The following is a 17,541-nucleotide window of genomic DNA, read 5'->3' on the forward strand; positions in this document are numbered from 1 at the left end:
GCAGAATATAAATTGATACTAATGCACCCAGAGCTTGTTTGAACCCGAAGCAGACATGCCTCACTGTTTCTGAAAGGTTGGACATTTTTTGCCAATTCAGTCAGCTTGCGCTGAGTGCTTTTTCTTGCGTAAAAGGCTTTTCTGTCTGTCTTTCCATTTCATGTGTTCTCCCCTCTCCTATCTTTCTTGGTCTTCCTTGCCCTCTGTTCTGCCATCTCTCTTGATTTCTCTCTTCGGCACTTGCCGTTCCTCTCCCCTTCCCCAGCTGAACTGAAATACAGTAATGAAAATAATTGTGCTTCATTAGTTCTGAGCCAGTGCTAGGTGATTTTCGTTATGAACCATGCCTGGTAATTATGTTCTAAATTAAATGTGACCTTGAAGAGGACTTGTGTGCTGCTTTGTGTCCCTTCAATACAGCACTTTCCTGAAATGGTGTGCTTTGTGATGGAAATAGCAGCCATTTTGTTTGGTTGTTCATCCCTCCCTCTCCCCCTTAAAGTTGCATTGATTTACACATTTTAAATTTGAGTGGGTACAGGAGGAAAGAAGGAGAGGAAGATAAGTAAAGTGGCTTTTTTACATCCAAAGTTAGCTAATTGTGTTGTCATGGACCAAAGAGGGCTTCCATTCATACTTAACCTTTGAACTGCTTTAAGTGTTGGTTCATGACTGCGATTCCATTTTGCCTTCTGAAGTTAAGGGTCTATTCTCTTGCACAATGCATCGTTAATGCACACGTAGCAGGAACACAGCATAATGACCAATCATTTTCAGAGATAACAATCAAATGACTTAATAATGAGATTTTTGTGGATTAATTAATCCACAAAATGGATTTATCAAACCTATTATGATTTCTTTGTTCCCTTGTGATCAGATGATTGCTTCAGATGTGCTGCCAGAGAAGATGTTTTTACCTGTGCACAACTCGGATACACAGCTGATAAATGCTAATGAAACAAAGAGACTGGATGGTTAGTATAAATATATATATATATATTTTTAAATCTAGGTTAAGCATGGTCCTTTATTTTTCATAATTTTAACCCTTTGATGCACAACATGGGTCTAAAGTGACCCGACTGGGTTTTCATTTTCTACATCTTTGCAAGAAATTAATTTCATCATTCAGTATTCCAGGTATTCCTCAATTAACTTGTTTTAGATCATTACAAATCCTTATTTTAAATTTTCCTTTCTTACTTTTGGAATAAAAATCGTTTTTGTCTCACTGCCCTTCTAATGCACAACATGGGTCTAAAATGACCCGTATTCATTCCCTATGTTATTTCAATCATGGCTTAGTGTTTCTTTGCGAAATCTTTAAAAGAAATGTATTTTATAATTTATTAATCCAGGTATTCATTAAATATCTTGTTTTTGATTTCCACAAAGCATTATGTTTATTTTTCCTTACTTACTTTATAAACAAACACAGTTTTTGTATTTCTACATCAATTTTACACACATGGGTCAAAAATGACCCATATGGGAACCTTTGATATTTGTAAATAGTAGGAACATATTTACTGCAGAAAACTATTCACCTGCCACACATTTCACAACTCAACACGGCTGCTTTTGTATATTTCATGCATGTACGTCTTATTTTATAATTTTTTTGTCACAGAAAATATTTGATATTTTGTGAAAGACAACTTGATATAATATTTGAACGTTTAGACTAAGGTTACCTTGACCTTGAAATCAATTACTAGTGAGAAAGAGAAACATGTCTAATACTATTAGCTAGCTTGCTGTTGACATATTCTATCTAATGTTAGCTAGGTCAACAAAATAAAAGTTGAAATAGAACTTTATTATATATAGCTACAAGCAGTGGCGGCTCCAGACAATTTTGATTGGGGGGGCAATGGGGGGTCCTGGTCATTTCAAGGGGGGTCTCATGAAAACCAACAAAAAATACAGTGGACACGGCTAATAACTGCATATTGCTGCTACTTAACAAATGGTAAATGCTAAATGGACTGCATTTATATAGCGCTTTCACAGACCCAATGGCCACCAAAGCGCTTTACATATTGCCTCACATTCACCCATTCACACACCGACGGTTTTTTGTTTTTAATTAATTAATCAATTGCAGTTTGCAAACAATATGCTCGAACTTTAATTGCCATAGCCACACCCATGACAGAAAACATATTTACAAAATAGTATCCTCCTCATCCTCCAATTCCTCGGTGTCCTCTGTTTCCAGTCTATACTAAGAAATCCTATGAAAAATTATTTACAAAATCTTCTGCAGGACAGTTCAATTCTTTACAATAATATAATATATTATAAAAGAAAATTAAGCTGTTACACTGAGATGGTTTAGGAAAACCATAAAGTGTTTTTGTACAGTCAATTAATTGTACAGGCAGCATTAAACCATCAAAGTTAAATGATTGTTTATAGCTTATGAATTTCCTAGCCTAAATTTTTTTTAGCAGGGGGTTTCAAACTTTTTAATGGCAATGAGCCCTAAACAATACCCTTGTGAGATTCTTTATTTAGGCTTATAATATAATAAAATATATGCCCAATATAATATAATATAATATAAAAAAATGAATTGAAGTATTTGAAGTGATAGTTTAAATGCTTCAATTTGTTTTCATATTATATTATTATAATATGAAAACAAACTGAAGCATTTACTGTAAATAGCTAGATCTAATAGCTAAATATTTTCAAGAAAAGTCAATATGTGAACTCTTTTATAGTAGCCTAATCTAACCATGCCTGAAACTATTTAAATCTATGTAAACTAATGATGTATTTTGAGTTTGCACGCGGGTGGGTGTGTAATTGTTACCGTTCTGTGTCCATCATCCGTTATTTCCACCACTTTAATCAAACCACTCTTCTTTAAAACATGATATTGTGATTTTATTTCACATGTCTTTGCGTTTCTCGTCGCCTCTCGTATTGAGATATTTGGTCCGCACACACGACTCACTGCCAATCACACGCGCTCACATCATTCTCTTTCTTTGAAACATGTTAACTGCACTCACCAGTTTGAGCACTGCAATTATTTCTCACATACAATCAAATGGATTTCCCCACACATTTCGCGTCAGTCCTCGCGTGGCATATTATTCTTTTCTGCGCGGCCGCGGCATCAGAAGTGCACGACCGCGCACGCGCGCAGCTTAGAGGGAACGTGATTCTTATGTTTATATATTTTGTATGTCGAATAAATTATTAATTATTATTGTTCTGCGTAGTTTGAAGATAAACATTTTTAAATATTTATCCCGGATATATATTTCTTTTAATCAGGAAGGGGGTGGGGGGTCAAATGGGGGGTCAAAGCATTTTTTGGGAGGGTCTTGAGACCCCCCAAGACCCCCCCTGGCGCCGCCTCTGGCTACAAGTATATATTGTCACTGTCGGGTGGAAACCTTGTATCTCCATATTTCGTCATTTTTATTTGTTGTCATAAATCAATGCTATCGGTCACCCTTTACGTCTGTCAGTGGACTCTTCCCCAGAACAAGCCAGACATACCGCCTGTCATGATGAAGCCATCCAAATTGAGGGCGAAGCATAGCTCAGAATTTGGATTCAATGGTAACATGACTAAGCTATGTGTCGAAGAAGGGAAAGGCTGTTGTCATCCTGAGCACCATGCATGATGAAAAAAAGTGGATGATAACAGTGTTAAGAAACCAGAAATTATCCAATACTACAATGTGCTGGATGTTGCCACCCTCAATGCCTACACCAACTTCACTGCACAACACCCTCCTGATTACATGGTGGTGTGACCAGTGCACGACGGCTATTCATCAAGGAGCTGCATGGTCGAGGAGCTTGTCATGTCCCATATGAAGAGGCGCTTGGAGGGCACCTCCAAAAAATCCCAGGATGTCGTTCGGTAAAAGAGTAGGGGTTTAACCCCGGCATCCTGGCCAAATTTGCCCATTGGCCTCTGTCCATCATCATGGCCTCCTAATCATCCAAATATACACTGATTGGTTTTACCACTCTGGTGGCGTTCTGGTGCACTGGCTGCTGTCGCATCATCCAGGTGGATGCTGCACATTGGTGGTGGTTGAGGAGATCCCCCGCTTCCATGTAAAGCACTTTGAGTTCAGACAAAAGCGCTATATAAATGTAACAATTTTTAAAAAAACAAAACGCACCCACCACCCGGCCACAGGAGGACATCAGCAGAAGGGCCAATCGAAGAGTGCACCAGGCTCGTGTGCAAGGAGCACAAACGTGTAGTTGTCATTTGTGAGACATGTAACCACTGAGATGGCAATTTAAGACACGCTGTACCCGTGTGATTTTATTTTGTCAGTTTTTTTTCATTCAGTCACATTCACCACAATTCACTACAGTTGCACTAAACTACAGTTCAATTTCAGTGTTATCGGTTTTATGCGTGTTATGTGTGACAAAGTGGCCAATAAACATATTTCAAGTGTTACAGTAAATGTGTTGATCTAAATAACTGCGAAGTTGGTTATTTTAACAAAAAGGTTTCTTTATTCTTTTGTTTTATCAAGCTTGCATAGATGGGTCATTCATGTGTGCATTACTGTAGAAGGGGTTTGCATAGCGTATGCATCAAAGGGTTAAAAAAGGTTGACAGTTAGGATCTGACTCAATAAGTAGTCCAAAGGTGATTTATAAATATGTGTGCTTGGTTAAATTACTAAACTATGATTGTTCTAATTAATTTTGCTTCATTATGTATTCACAGCAATTCTTTTTCTGTTTATTCTTTAGAAATTTCAACTGATGCTGAACCTGAGAGAGGTACCACACCTCACTTGGAGGCAGCAAAAATCTATAAACAACCATCAGAGGATGCAGAATCCACAAAGGAGAACAATGCTGCTTTTCCTTGTTGGCAGAAAGGCTGCAACAAAGTCTTTACATCCTCAAGTGCACTCCAGACACACTTCAACCAGCTTCATAGCCAGAAATCTCAAACGGCAATATCTGATCGCCACATTTACAAGTACCGGTGTAATCAGTGCAGCCTAGCATTTAAAACCCCTGAAAAGTTGCAACTGCATTCTCAGTACCACGCTATCAGAGCTGCCACCATATGCTGCCTCTGTCAACGCAGTTTTCGTACAATGCAGGCCCTTCGGAAACACCTTGAGACAAGCCACCTGGAGCTAAGTGAAACCCAGATACAGCAGCTTTATGGTGGTTTAATGATGAATGGTGATACCCTGATCTCTGCAGACCAAACATTTGGTGAAGAGGAGGGATCACCAGAAGAAACTGAGATGAAAGATGATGAAGAATGTGATTTGGAGAAAAAACTTAGTCCTACAGACAATGATTCAAGTTCAGTTAAAGATAATGCTGAATGTGACCCCAAGCAGCCTGTTTTTCCACTTAGAAAGGGCCCGAATATTACAATGGAGAAATTTCTGGATCCATCGAGACCTTTCAAATGTACTGTTTGCAAGGAATCTTTCACACAGAAGAATATTCTCTTGGTTCACTACAACTCAGTGTCACACTTACATAAACTTAAACGGTCTCTGCAGGACACGTCAACTGGATTGCAAGAGCCTGTCAACAATGCAGACCACAAACCATTTAAATGTAGTATTTGCAATGTAGCATATAGTCAGAGTTCAACCTTAGAGATCCATATGCGTTCTGTCTTGCACCAGACAAAAGCTCGTGCATCCAAGCTTGAGACATCCACTTCTAGTTCTGAATCTGTTGGCCCTCCCCCAAGCAAGGCATTGTCCAGCACCCCTGCAACCATGAAGCCTGCTACTTCCATGAACAATGCTGATCTAAGCCACCAACAAAACACTGAACTCAATGGCACACCTGCAAACCCAGACACCAACCATCCTTCAACATCTGACATGAGGAAGAAGTTGGTAAACATGATTGATTCAGCTACCAAGCAACAACAGATGTCATTACAACAACAACAGCAGCAGCAGTTAGCCCAGGCTCAAGCCCATCTCCAGCAAGAGCTCCAAAAGAACGCTGCTCTTCTTCAGTCCCATTTATTCAATCCTGCACTTTTACACCCTTTTCCTATGGCAACAGAGGCTCTTCTTTCAGTGCAGCAGCAACAGCAATTGCTTCTTCCTTTTCTTATTCCAGGAGGAGAGTTCCGCATGAATCCAGAGGTGAACCTTACAGGCTCTGGTCTAAACTTAAGCACATTAAAGCCTATTGTAAATGAGGATACTGCTGAGTCTTCTGAAAAAGATGGCTCGAAATATTGTTCTAAACAAAAACAAAATGAAGATCTTGTAATTCATCCTGAAATTAATGAACAAAAACTGACCAGTGATCCACAGTGTGAGAAGGATGCAGATGAACTGAACAGTAATGTAGGATCAAAAGAAATGGATAATGTGGGTATCGGAGTAAAAACACATCATCCCAAAACACAAGAAAATGAAGATGTAAACAAAGAGATGTCCACCAGTGGGAAGAGTTTTGATGAGTTTCTCCCACCCAGAATAGCCCATGATGCCCCTGGGAATGCTTCAAATGCTTTGCTTGAAAACATTGGTTTTGAGTTAGTCATGCAATTCAATGAAAATAAGCAGCGATATCAGAAAAATATTACTGAGGCGATACCAAATGGTGGGGATGTGACTGACACCAAAGAGGTGGATCATTCAGAAGGCATGGAGAAGCTAGAGTGTGAGTCCTGTGGGAAGCTTTTTTCAAATGCACTGATTCTGAAGAGCCATAAAGAGCAGATTCATCATTCCGTATTCCCTATCAAGTCATTGGAGAAATTTGCCAAAGACTACAGGGAGAAATATGACAAACTGTTTCCATTGAGACCTAAAACTCCAGAGGCTTCTCCAGTCTCATCCCCTTCTCCTACACCACCTATGATTTCCAACCCTTCAGTGCAGCAACCACAACAGCAACAACCAGTGCAACCAATTGTTCCTGTTTCTACACTCAGTTCTACTCCTGCTACTGTCTCCAATTCTCAAGTTAAGACTCCATTAGCTCAAATTCCCTTACCCATGGAACTTCCTCTCTTCCCCCCACTTCTAATCCCCCCCATACCTTTGCAAGCTTTAACTCATCAGGGCCCTGTCCATCTGCCCCCAGTGGAGGCCGGTTTGAGTTCTGATTTGACACAGCTTTATCAACAACAGTTAACTCCATCAATGTTACAGCAGCAAAGTAAAAGACCTCGAACCAGAATCACGGATGATCAGCTTGTAATCCTGCGTCAGTATTTTGATATCAACAATTCTCCGAACGAGGACCAAATCCATGAGATGGCCAACAAATCTGGTTTGCCACATAAAGTCATAAAGCATTGGTTTCGGAACACTCTATTCAAAGAACGCCAGCGCAACAAGGATTCTCCATATAACTTTAGTAACCCTCCCATCACAACACTGGAAGATGTAAAGGTGGATTCTAGACCACCGTCTCCTGAACCACTAAGACAAGAATTTTATGGGGGTAGGAGGTCCTCAAGAACCAGGTTTACTGACTATCAGCTAAGATTACTGCAGGATTTTTTTGATGCCAATGCATACCCCAAAGATGATGAGTTTGAGCAACTGTCCAACCTCCTTAATCTTTCCACCCGTGTGATTGTGGTATGGTTTCAAAATTCCAGACAAAAAGCTCGGAAGAACTATGAGAACCAAGGAGAGGGAGGGAAGGATAGTGAACGCAGAGACCTATCTAATGACCGCTACTTTCGTACTTCCAACAACAATTTCCAGTGTAAGAAATGCAACATAGTCTTTCAACGCATTTTTGATCTAATTAATCACCAGAAAATGCAGTGTTACAAAGATGAGGAGGAGGAAATGCAGAACGATCAGAATGACACTTCAATGGATTCTAAGACTGAGTGTCATAGTCCAATATCTGGACCCTCTTGTTTTACACAAGCAAATTGTTGCTCAAGCCCCTCCAGTTCATCTGGTTCTAGTACTAATGTGAAGTCCACTGATTCTGAGCATATGCACACAACAAGTCTTTCTAGAGAGCTTAAACAAGCAAATGAAGTATCCTCTGACCCTAAACAGGCTGTTAGTATCAACACTGAGTTTGAGGAATTAGAGAACAGAATGCAGCAGCCAAGGCCTCTCTGTGAGGAGAACCAAAATGTAAGCACAGAGATTCACTCTCATTCTCCTCCTAAACAACAACAGGTTTCCTGCACGTCTGAAACAAAACCAACTCCATCACAGAGCTCCCAAAAGATTTGTAGTCCTTTAGAGATTCCTTCATCTGAGCAACAACTGCAACAGAAACCAGCTCAGGATATGAGCCCTTACCACTGCATCCAGTGTAAATTGAGCTTCCCCTCTTTTGAACATTGGCAAGAGCACCAGCAAATGCACTTCCTTACCCAAAGTTACTTTCCCAGCCCACAGTTCCTCGACCGCCCTATAGACATGCCTCTTATGCTGTTTGACCCTGCTAATCCCCTACTTGCAAGGCATCTGCTTTCAGGAACAATTTCCCAGATAGTGGCAAATCCACCAGCAGTGACAACCATTCCAGATTCAACAATAAACTCTCTAAAGAGGAAACTTGAGGAGAAAGCAGGAACCAGTTCTATGGAGAATGATTGGGAAAATAATGGGGAGGAACCCCAGCGAGACAAACGTATGAGGACCACCATAACACCAGAGCAACTAGAGGTTTTGTATCAGAAATACCTTTTAGACTCCAATCCAACACGCAAGATGCTTGACCATATCTCTAACGAGGTCGGACTTAAGAAAAGAGTAGTTCAAGTCTGGTTCCAGAACACTCGAGCTCGTGAGAGGAAAGGCCAGTTCCGGGCATTGGGACCATCTCATATCCATCGTCGTTGCCCATTCTGTCGAGCTCTCTTTAAAGCACAGACTGCTCTTGCTGCTCACATACGTTCACGTCACTGGCATGAAGCAAGGAATGCAGGGTATAGTATGGCAATATCTAGTATGACTCAAGACCAGGAAAGTTCTCAAATTAAATCTGATCTCTTTGATTTTGCCAATTATTCTCAGTTTTTGAGCTCCACTGATGATGCAGATTCTCCCACGTGCAAAAGCATGGACCTGTCTTCACATCAGCAGCGTCTGAGCCCAAAACCTATAAAAGGTGAGAGTATGGAAGATTTTGAGATGCCTTCCATGTCAGTTTATCAGACTTTTGAACAGAGCATGCTGAATAACTGTGAGGCTAACACAAACACGACCCATGACCATACAACTGATGAAGGAAATGACTCTCTAGAGGGTAAACATGGCAGTATCGACCACATGTCTCCCAGCACTGAGAGGGGGGCTTCTTCTGAAAGTGATGAAAAGATGTCTTCTGGATTGGTTAGCCCTGCAATGAGCTTTAATGCTAAAGATTTTGATAATGATTTAGTCTTAGATTACAGTGAAAATTCCAGCCTGGCTGATCCAGCTTCACCATGCCCTGGTAGCTCCAATAGTCAGAGCTTTGATGACAGATATAGCCAAAAACGCTACCGCACTCAAATGAGCAATCTGCAGGTGAAAGTGCTCAAAGCCTGCTTTAGTGACTATAAAACCCCAACAATGCTCGAGTGTGAAGCCTTGGGCAATGACATTGGACTTGCCAAGAGGGTGGTTCAGGTGTGGTTTCAGAATGCTCGTGCCAAGGAGAAAAAGGCGAAGCTTAGCCTTGCAAAGCAGTTTGGTACAGAGAGTACTTCTATTGATAGACCTAAGACTGAATGCACTCTTTGCTCTGTTAAATACAGTGGCTGCTTGTCTATTCGTGACCATGTCTTCTCCCAGCAACATCTTGCTAAAGTTAAGGAGGCTCTAGGTGGCCAGAGGAAGAGGGACAAGGAATATTTGGGTTCAGTATCTGCTCGACAGCTGATGGCTCAACAAGAGGTGGATCATCTAAAAAAAACAAGTGATGCTCTGGGACTTGTCCAACCACAAGCTATACTGAGCTCAGTAGGCCTCAACCAAACTGCCCTTCAGTGTCTGAACCAGTCTCCAATGTACTCAAGTCTGCAGACACAGAACACTAAAAGCATACGAGGTGGTAACTGCAAAATGACTGATGGTTTTTCTTCCATAAAAACAGGTATGTCTAACCTACACTTTGTTTTTAATTAATTTACTTAAAATTCTGATCTTTTGTAATCCATGCTTTTTTTCTTAATTCATTATCGTAGAAGGTGCCAGTGACCCTCCTGTAAATGAGCTGACCCGCAAGCCAACCATGACGTCCTCTTCTGCCATATCAGCTATGGATGACAAAGATGTAGTTAGCACAACCAACTCTGTCTTGACCCCAAAGACCACAGAACAAGAACTTCAGTTACCCAAAGAAAATGACACTAGAAGTAACAGGATTCCCACACACAAGCTTGACAGTTCTCCATTGGGAAATGCTACTCGTGCAAACTCTTCTTGCAACAGTAAAGAGAAGTCAGACTCTTCCAGACCAACAGTATCTACTCCAAATACTGGAAGGGAATATGCCATAGACCCAACTCAGCTACAAATACTTCATGCAGCAATGAAAACTGACCAAGCTGCTCTGCTCCCTAGTTCTCTCCTGCCCTGTCTGATGCCTGGCTTCCCTCCACTTTTTTCTGCCCATATTCCCACACCTATGCCTGGAGGCCTCCTGCAGCCCATGTTTGGCATGGAAAGCATGTTCCCATATGGTCCAGTCTTGCCACAGGCTCTAATGGGGCTGTCCCCGGGCTCCATTCTCCAGCAATATCAACAAAATCTGCAGGGTGCACTGATGCAACAAAGACTGCAGCTGCAACAACAGAAACAGTTAGTTCAGCTACCAGAGAAACCAAAACCTAGCCAAATCTCTGCTCGCCTCCATGCAGAGGACACCATTTCATCCAAACGTGACAAGAAGCAAGGCACACTCAATGGCACAGATTCCCCCTTCATAAACTCTGTCAACACTAAGCAGCCAGATGTGAATAACAACTTTCTTCTAAGCCACTGTATTGTTTCCAAAACAGAGTGTAAAACAGAAGGCAAGGATGGTCATCTTTATGACTGTCTCGCCTGTGAGGTGTCTCTCACTGGGAATGCAGAGCTCATCAAACATCTTGAGTTCCCTCAGCACAGACAAAGAGTGGCAGAGAGACTGAATGCCAAAGAGCATGCTTCTCAATTACCTCACATCAGTCCCTCATCTACCTCTCAGTCAAATCCATCCAGTGAACAGAGATCCTCTTCAATGGCCCAGTCTTCTTTAGGTACTCCTTCTGAAACCTCCATCCCTACCCCAACCAGTTCTGACCAGACCAGTAGACATCTCCAAAGCTCAATCCTGACTTCAGCTTTACCTGAGGCTTCCCAAAGCTCACAGGCTTCTCACTCACATCATGTTCTTTCACCTTCAAATGTTACCTCAAGCCTGACAAGCCTTGCAAAGACATGTCACACAAAACCAATAGACTCTGTGGATGGGCGTTGCGACGGCAACGAGTCAGAGGAGGGACAATACTCGACATAATATATTGGAGCAAGAGGTTTGATAACACTTGTTTTTATGGCTTTGAAGCCTCAGAAAAGACTCCATGGAATAAAAACTAACAAGAGGAAAGTAAAACAAAATGTCTCCACTGTAGATTACCCTGGGGGAAAGATATGACCCAGAGCTAGTTTGGCAGACTGTTTTAAAAGGACTGAATCCTGTAGGATCCAACTTGCATTACCAGTGCTTGTAACCAAAAACAAGTGTCAGTAGAATGTTTTTTTCCATTTCAATATGCTGGTTTTTAACAAAAACTTGAGTATATGTAAACTGTTTTGAAACTAAAGGGTGCACAGCTAAAGACTGGTGAAGAACCTGAGATGGTTTCATGATTACTTAACTAACCAAAAGTCTGTTTATAACGTGTAAGTTTTAACAGACACCCATAAAACACCCACACTATTTTTTTGCCCTGTCAAGTGTTAAAATATTATATTATTGGCTTAATGAAGTGATGTAATGTTTTTTGATGTTGTCTTCTCTCAGGTCAACAGCTCTCAATTTTGTTCTGTTACAAGACATACCAATAGAAAATATATTAAGCCCAAAAGAAATGTGTAATGAATGAAAACGTACAATTCTGATTTGTATTCAAAGTCCTGAAACTAAGCTAGTAGATGTTCACTTTTTTTTTCACGGACATGTATTTGTCCAGACACAAAGCGTATTGCAGACCGTTGTAAATTGTGGAAAAATATAATTTTTTTTTTTTTTTTTTTTTTTTTTTAAATTGACAAAAACATTCTGTGTTAATGATAGATAAATGTATGAACATTTTGGTGTTGCGTAGATTGTTGAATTCAGATGACTTAATTGTATGGTAGGTTTAAAACAAATGACTTGTATATTTAACTTTTGTATTGTCCCAGTCAAAGACACTTGAGGCTTTTTAGCCATGCTCATGTTAAAACATAGCATTTACCCTCCAATGCTGTTGAAAATTGCCACTGTACAACCAACCTCCTCTCCTGCACTGAGCCAAGTTGAAAGACCCTATCTGTGTATGAATTAGATCGATGCACATCTATAAGATATTTTCTATTTTTGTTGTCTTTTAAACAGAGCATTTCGATTGTGCACTTATTTTTATTTTTTCTTCTGTTGCCTTCAATACTGTAATTTCACCTAAGGCAGTAGTTTTTAATTTTTCCTTCAGTACACAGTAATTTTGTTTCTTAACATTTCTGCACTTGCCATGACTAACAATAATAACAATGACGCTATTATGAAACAATAATAACTTACAGTATTGCTTTAATGGAAAATCCAAAGATAAAGTAGTCTTACCATTGGTGCATACAAAAAACTTTATACTTTAGAAAATATTACTGTTTTTAAAGAATGGAAATCTTTTTAGATGATGGAGCCAGCTACTGTATGAGAATACTGTTTTAGCTAACTTATTAGAACATTTGTGACCTCATTTATGAAACAACCAGAGAACCAAAAATAAAAAACAAAACAGAAAGCTTACTCTGAGGATATGGGACAGCACTGTTGTGCAGCCATTGTAGTTTGTATTATAGAGGTGAACTCACATGGTTTGCTTTTCTGTGTCTGGCCTTTTTGTCTGGTTATCTCTTCTGATTTCATTTCTTATTGTTTGTTCTACTAAATGTACTGGGTCTAATTGTTGAGGAAATAGAGTGTGCTGCTAATGTAGGTTTGTACTAAGATGCATGCTTGATTTTGCTGAAGCTTTAATGACGACCGTCAGTAGCCACAAACCCTGTCCCTGTTCCACCGCAGTTCTGTCCACACATGACTGTGAAGACTGTGACTCTCCATGAACTACATTATGTTCTCCTCTTAGCCAACCAATGTTGAAAACCAATGATGATATATTTATACAAAGTTTGCATTCCAAATATCACATTTGTCATTTGAATTGATTGTTTTCTTTTCTTTTTGTTGTTGTTGTATTCTGCTTCTAAGGGGACTCACTGTAACGTATTCTCTCACTCCTGAGTCTGGACCTTCTGTGAGAGACTGTTTTCTCTGCGTGCTCCTGGAAATGTTATTACTGTAGCGATCGCCAAATAATGTACGTTCATGATGCACTTGTGTTTATTCATGTGACTCACTGGGCTAATGTCTCCTGTCCTCTTATATACAAGCATTCAAAGTGAATAAAATCTGTTTCCTTTTAATAATTTGGCATGTCTCTGTATGGTCCTCGGAGCGGCCAGGCAATCTGTCTTTTTGAAATATTTTTTTGACTCCCCTGTCTGACAAATTGAAGGTTGCAAATAACATATTTTCACTGAAAATCCACACCAAATTTGTAGTGATCAAAGTTCTGTGATTTGATCATGTGCGTTTCTGCTATGTCCTTAATCTGATTGCATGCACCCTACTCTGCTGAGGCAGTGTAAAGGAGACGGGCAATCAGCCAAAGCACTAGAAATCAATGGAGGTTAAACGAGACAAAATCAATGCAGCTAAAGTTCAAACTGAGATTCAAGTTCATGTGTATTAGCAAGAGACTGCATTGATATCAGTGTTGGCTTGTGCTCAATATGTCATGCACTGGGTTCAGAAAAGGAAAAATATGTTGTCTATTTACTTTATGTGAGAGGATTATGCCTTATACTCTGCAAATAATCTTCCCAACAGGGAAGCTAGAAGTTCTCAATGTTGGTATATGTAATGTTAATGAAAATGTTTGTTTTTAAACAAGCTGTTTTTTACAAAAACATTCTCACAAATTGGGTGTGATTGAAGGGATATTTAGGAGATAATGTAGAGTCAACTGGTCATTATCGCAATTAATGCCAACAGGGTTATCAGGATCAGTCTTGTATCATAAAGAAGAGGTTTATTTTTGCCATATTGACCACCAGTGTTTCCATGCCATAATCTTTATTCAGAAACGTTTGACTCACCAGTGAGTCAGGGACTGACCAATCAGGATTAAGTATTCCAATCAGGATGGGTAAGTGAAACAATCATTCTACTTTTTCTTATAGTTGTCACAATAGTAATGTGGGTGGTTTACCAAATAGGCCTACAAGCAGTATTTTTTACTTTTTATTTTATAGAATGTCGTGTTAATAATCAACTAGGCCTACATAACATAGTACAATGTCAACATCTCCCCACCCTTAGCCAAAATAAAATGTTTGGAAGATGTTTTAAGAAAAAAATGTGTTAAATGGGAATAATGGGCCGCTTCAATTACACAATCAACGAACCTAGTGCACGGGACCATTTGATTGGTTGATTACTGGCCGTAGTTCTGGTTTGTCGTCATTCACTTGTAGTGCAGTGGGGCCGAGCTCGTGTGTGATTTGTGTGTGGTGCTGGGAGATGAGGACTAAATGACATCAAGTCTCTGAGTGATTTCTGCACATCTTAGGCTATTATAGGCAAACGGAAGGTGATGGGCGCAGAACTAACCCGCATATCGAAGAAGCGCGAGAGGAGAGCTGTTTGATTGCGTTTCGAGGGTTCATTTTAGACAGTTATGGCCACGATTTCAGGGGCTGCGACATGTTTTTTAATTAGGCTTTGTTGTCAAATTAAAGTAGGGACTCAAGTGATGTTTTTTCCAGAGGTATTCCAAACCTCCCACCTAAAGAGCTTCACAGCCATAGTACTTATACCCGTACTGCGCATCATAATCCTGTCTGAGCTGAGGTAAATCACGGCATAAACGAATCAATACGCACTAATTGTTTTTTATTGTACAATTAGTCCGCGGCTTTGCGGAAAACAGAAACCATTTCCCGCTAATGACTCATGCATCTGCGTATCCCTTCATCAGGGTGGCGCGAGGTGCAGATGATTCTATAGAATGACGCCGGTTCGAGTGGGGGCTGCACGTCATTGGCTGCCGAGGAAGGTTAATTGACTTTGCGTTTAACATGCTAAATTATTCCAGTTTGCCTGCATGGCATTAGGGGCTGCAACACTCCCCCCCACCCGTCCCCCCTCAGCCGAGGTCAACCCAGACCAGTCATTAATTAAACTTGTGACATTTAGCCAGATGAGTTTCCTCTGAGTGAGGATGATATTATTAATATTAACGGCCCTGTGTGAATAGAAGCTGTAACCGACCGTGTTTTTTATGGCATCAAAGAGATTGAATCTTTCTCGAGCAGCAGATTTTAAAATGAAAAAGCAGCCTGGGATATGGAGATCCTGGCTCGTGCATTGCTGGTGTCAAACCTAAATGTGATGCGTCAGGCATTTTGTGCATAAAGCTTGTTCTTTGGAAGATGACTTTAAGAGGTTCTCTCTCTCTCTCTCTCTCTCTCTCTCTCTCTCTCTCTCTCTCTCTCTCTCTCTCTCTCTCTCTCTCTCTCTCTCTCTCTTAAAGAGAGTTTCCGAATGCTATGCATAGTAGCATACTTATAACTGTCTCGTGCGCTTTTAAATGGTATAGCTAATGCAGAAATGTGTTTGCGTGGTTAATGGAGAATCATTTCTGTAATTGCCTGAACCTAATAGATTAAAGATGCAATAGCTTCATTGGTTTTGCATGTCGACATATTAACGCGAGATCATTTGTAAAAAAATGCATTAAATGCCAAGCCCACCCCTGTTTCGAAACAAAGTGAATTGTGGAACCTCCAGAGAGACCCTTCCCCCATCTCATTGGTTTTAATACTGGGCAGCGCAGGGCCGTTATGAGCATTTCAGCTCCTCTTGTGTTCTGATAGATGGGCCCTGCTGATACATGATCTATGATGTATGCGGAGAAAGGCCAGCTCATCTTTATTCGCCTTATTCACCTGGCGGCCATTTTGAAAACTCGTACGCCGTTGAGGGGTACACAAACCCGGAAGTTTGACTCCGACGCAGCAGCATCAACAATGGAAACTCCGTGGACCACCAATCTCTCCTGTCTGCCCGAATTAACTATACAAAATGTGGAGCAGTGGGCCAGTACCGACTGCAACATCCCCAGGGCTGTGTTACTTAAGGGATACAGTAACTGGATTGAAGGTTTTATCCACGACATTGAAGGTATGAATGGACGCTAATTTACTTCAGTTTTTGCTAGCTTGTAGCAGCTAGGTGTAGTAAGCTTAGCTGTGATATGGAGTTGTTGACTGTGTACTATGTTAGATTTTATTTAACACTTAACATGTATTTAATCGACAGTTAATAGGAGCCCATCACACATATTTGTGAGGGCTAGGTCTTTTCCCTCGGTGCGGAAAAATGAGGCACCGTACAACATACAGGTGCTAAGTGGACCAACTGCTCAGTTCGCAGAGCAGTGCCACAGTTAAACAAGCTTGCTAAATGTTCATTATGAGTTTATATCAACAATGTAACTTTCATTGTCTGACTGAAAATAACATGTTGATTTTATCTCATTAACAGGTTATCTGTAGTTAAATGTAATATCACATAAGCCTCATTGATATCTACTCAAATTCTTGTTTCAAATTAGCAAAGCCAGACAGTGCTTGTTGACAATGATAGTGTAATGACAGTATAACTATCAGGTAAGTGATAAGGTAAGGTAAGTATTAAAATTCATGTTAAGATAAGAGTTGCTCAGTTCTTGGAGCAGTGTATCCAGGGTTGAGGAAGGTTCTTCAAAATGCAATTAGCTTACAAATTACTTGTCTGTTTAAAATTGACATAATATGGAATCCATACTGTTCTATCTTAATATGAGCTTTTCCACAACCCTGACTTTTTTCTACAATGAGTGTCAAAGATATTAGGTATCTTTCAAGTTGTGTTCGCAAGTATCACAGCTGTAAACAACCTACCACTACCAGCATGTAGCTGTAATATTTTCATGGCAGATCATTTAAATGCCAGATGTACCTAATTCACTGCACACTCAGTGTATGTATGTATGTATGTGTGTGTGTGTGTGTGTGTGTGTGTGTGTGTGTGTGTGTGTGTGTGTGTGTGTGTATGTGTATGTGTATATATATAATATTTTATATATATATATATTTTATATATATATATATATATATATATATACATACACACACATATATGCCATATATTTGTTAATAGCAACTCTGAAGTGTCAAGTGTCTAAAGTTTGATTATCTTTTCAGGTGGAGCTGTCAC

The 17,541-nt window shown here is 40.1% G+C and overlaps 1 protein-coding gene across 1 annotated transcript; it reads left to right on the forward strand.

Annotated features, from left to right (window-relative positions):
- The first annotated feature begins 860 nt into the window (after nucleotides 1-860).
- zfhx3a (zinc finger homeobox 3a) lies at nucleotides 861-12,961 on the forward strand. The gene is made up of 3 exons (XM_056235956.1): nucleotides 861-977; nucleotides 4,753-10,065; nucleotides 10,157-12,961. The coding sequence occupies exons 1-3, from the start codon at nucleotides 881-883 to the stop codon at nucleotides 11,470-11,472; spliced, it is 6,726 nt and encodes a 2,241-aa protein (XP_056091931.1). The 5' UTR covers nucleotides 861-880; the 3' UTR covers nucleotides 11,473-12,961.
- Nucleotides 12,962-17,541: the final 4,580 nt, after the last annotated feature.

The sequence above is a fragment of the Rhinichthys klamathensis genome, unplaced genomic scaffold (assembly GCF_029890125.1).
Source record: "Rhinichthys klamathensis goyatoka isolate OS25496 unplaced genomic scaffold, OSU_Roscu_1.1 h1tg000436l_1, whole genome shotgun sequence".
In the NCBI taxonomy this organism is placed as follows: Eukaryota; Metazoa; Chordata; class Actinopteri; order Cypriniformes; family Leuciscidae; genus Rhinichthys; species Rhinichthys klamathensis.

Excerpts from the sequence above, each read along its gene's own strand:
- zfhx3a (XM_056235956.1), top strand. The coding sequence starts at position 881 with ATGATTGCTTCAGATGTGCTGCCAGAGAAGATGTTTTTACCTGTGCAC. Across the intron at positions 978-4,752 it reads TGAAACAAAGAGACTGGATG|AAATTTCAACTGATGCTGAA; the intron begins GTTAGTATAAAT and ends TTTATTCTTTAG. Across the intron at positions 10,066-10,156 it reads TTTTTCTTCCATAAAAACAG|AAGGTGCCAGTGACCCTCCT; the intron begins GTATGTCTAACC and ends TCATTATCGTAG.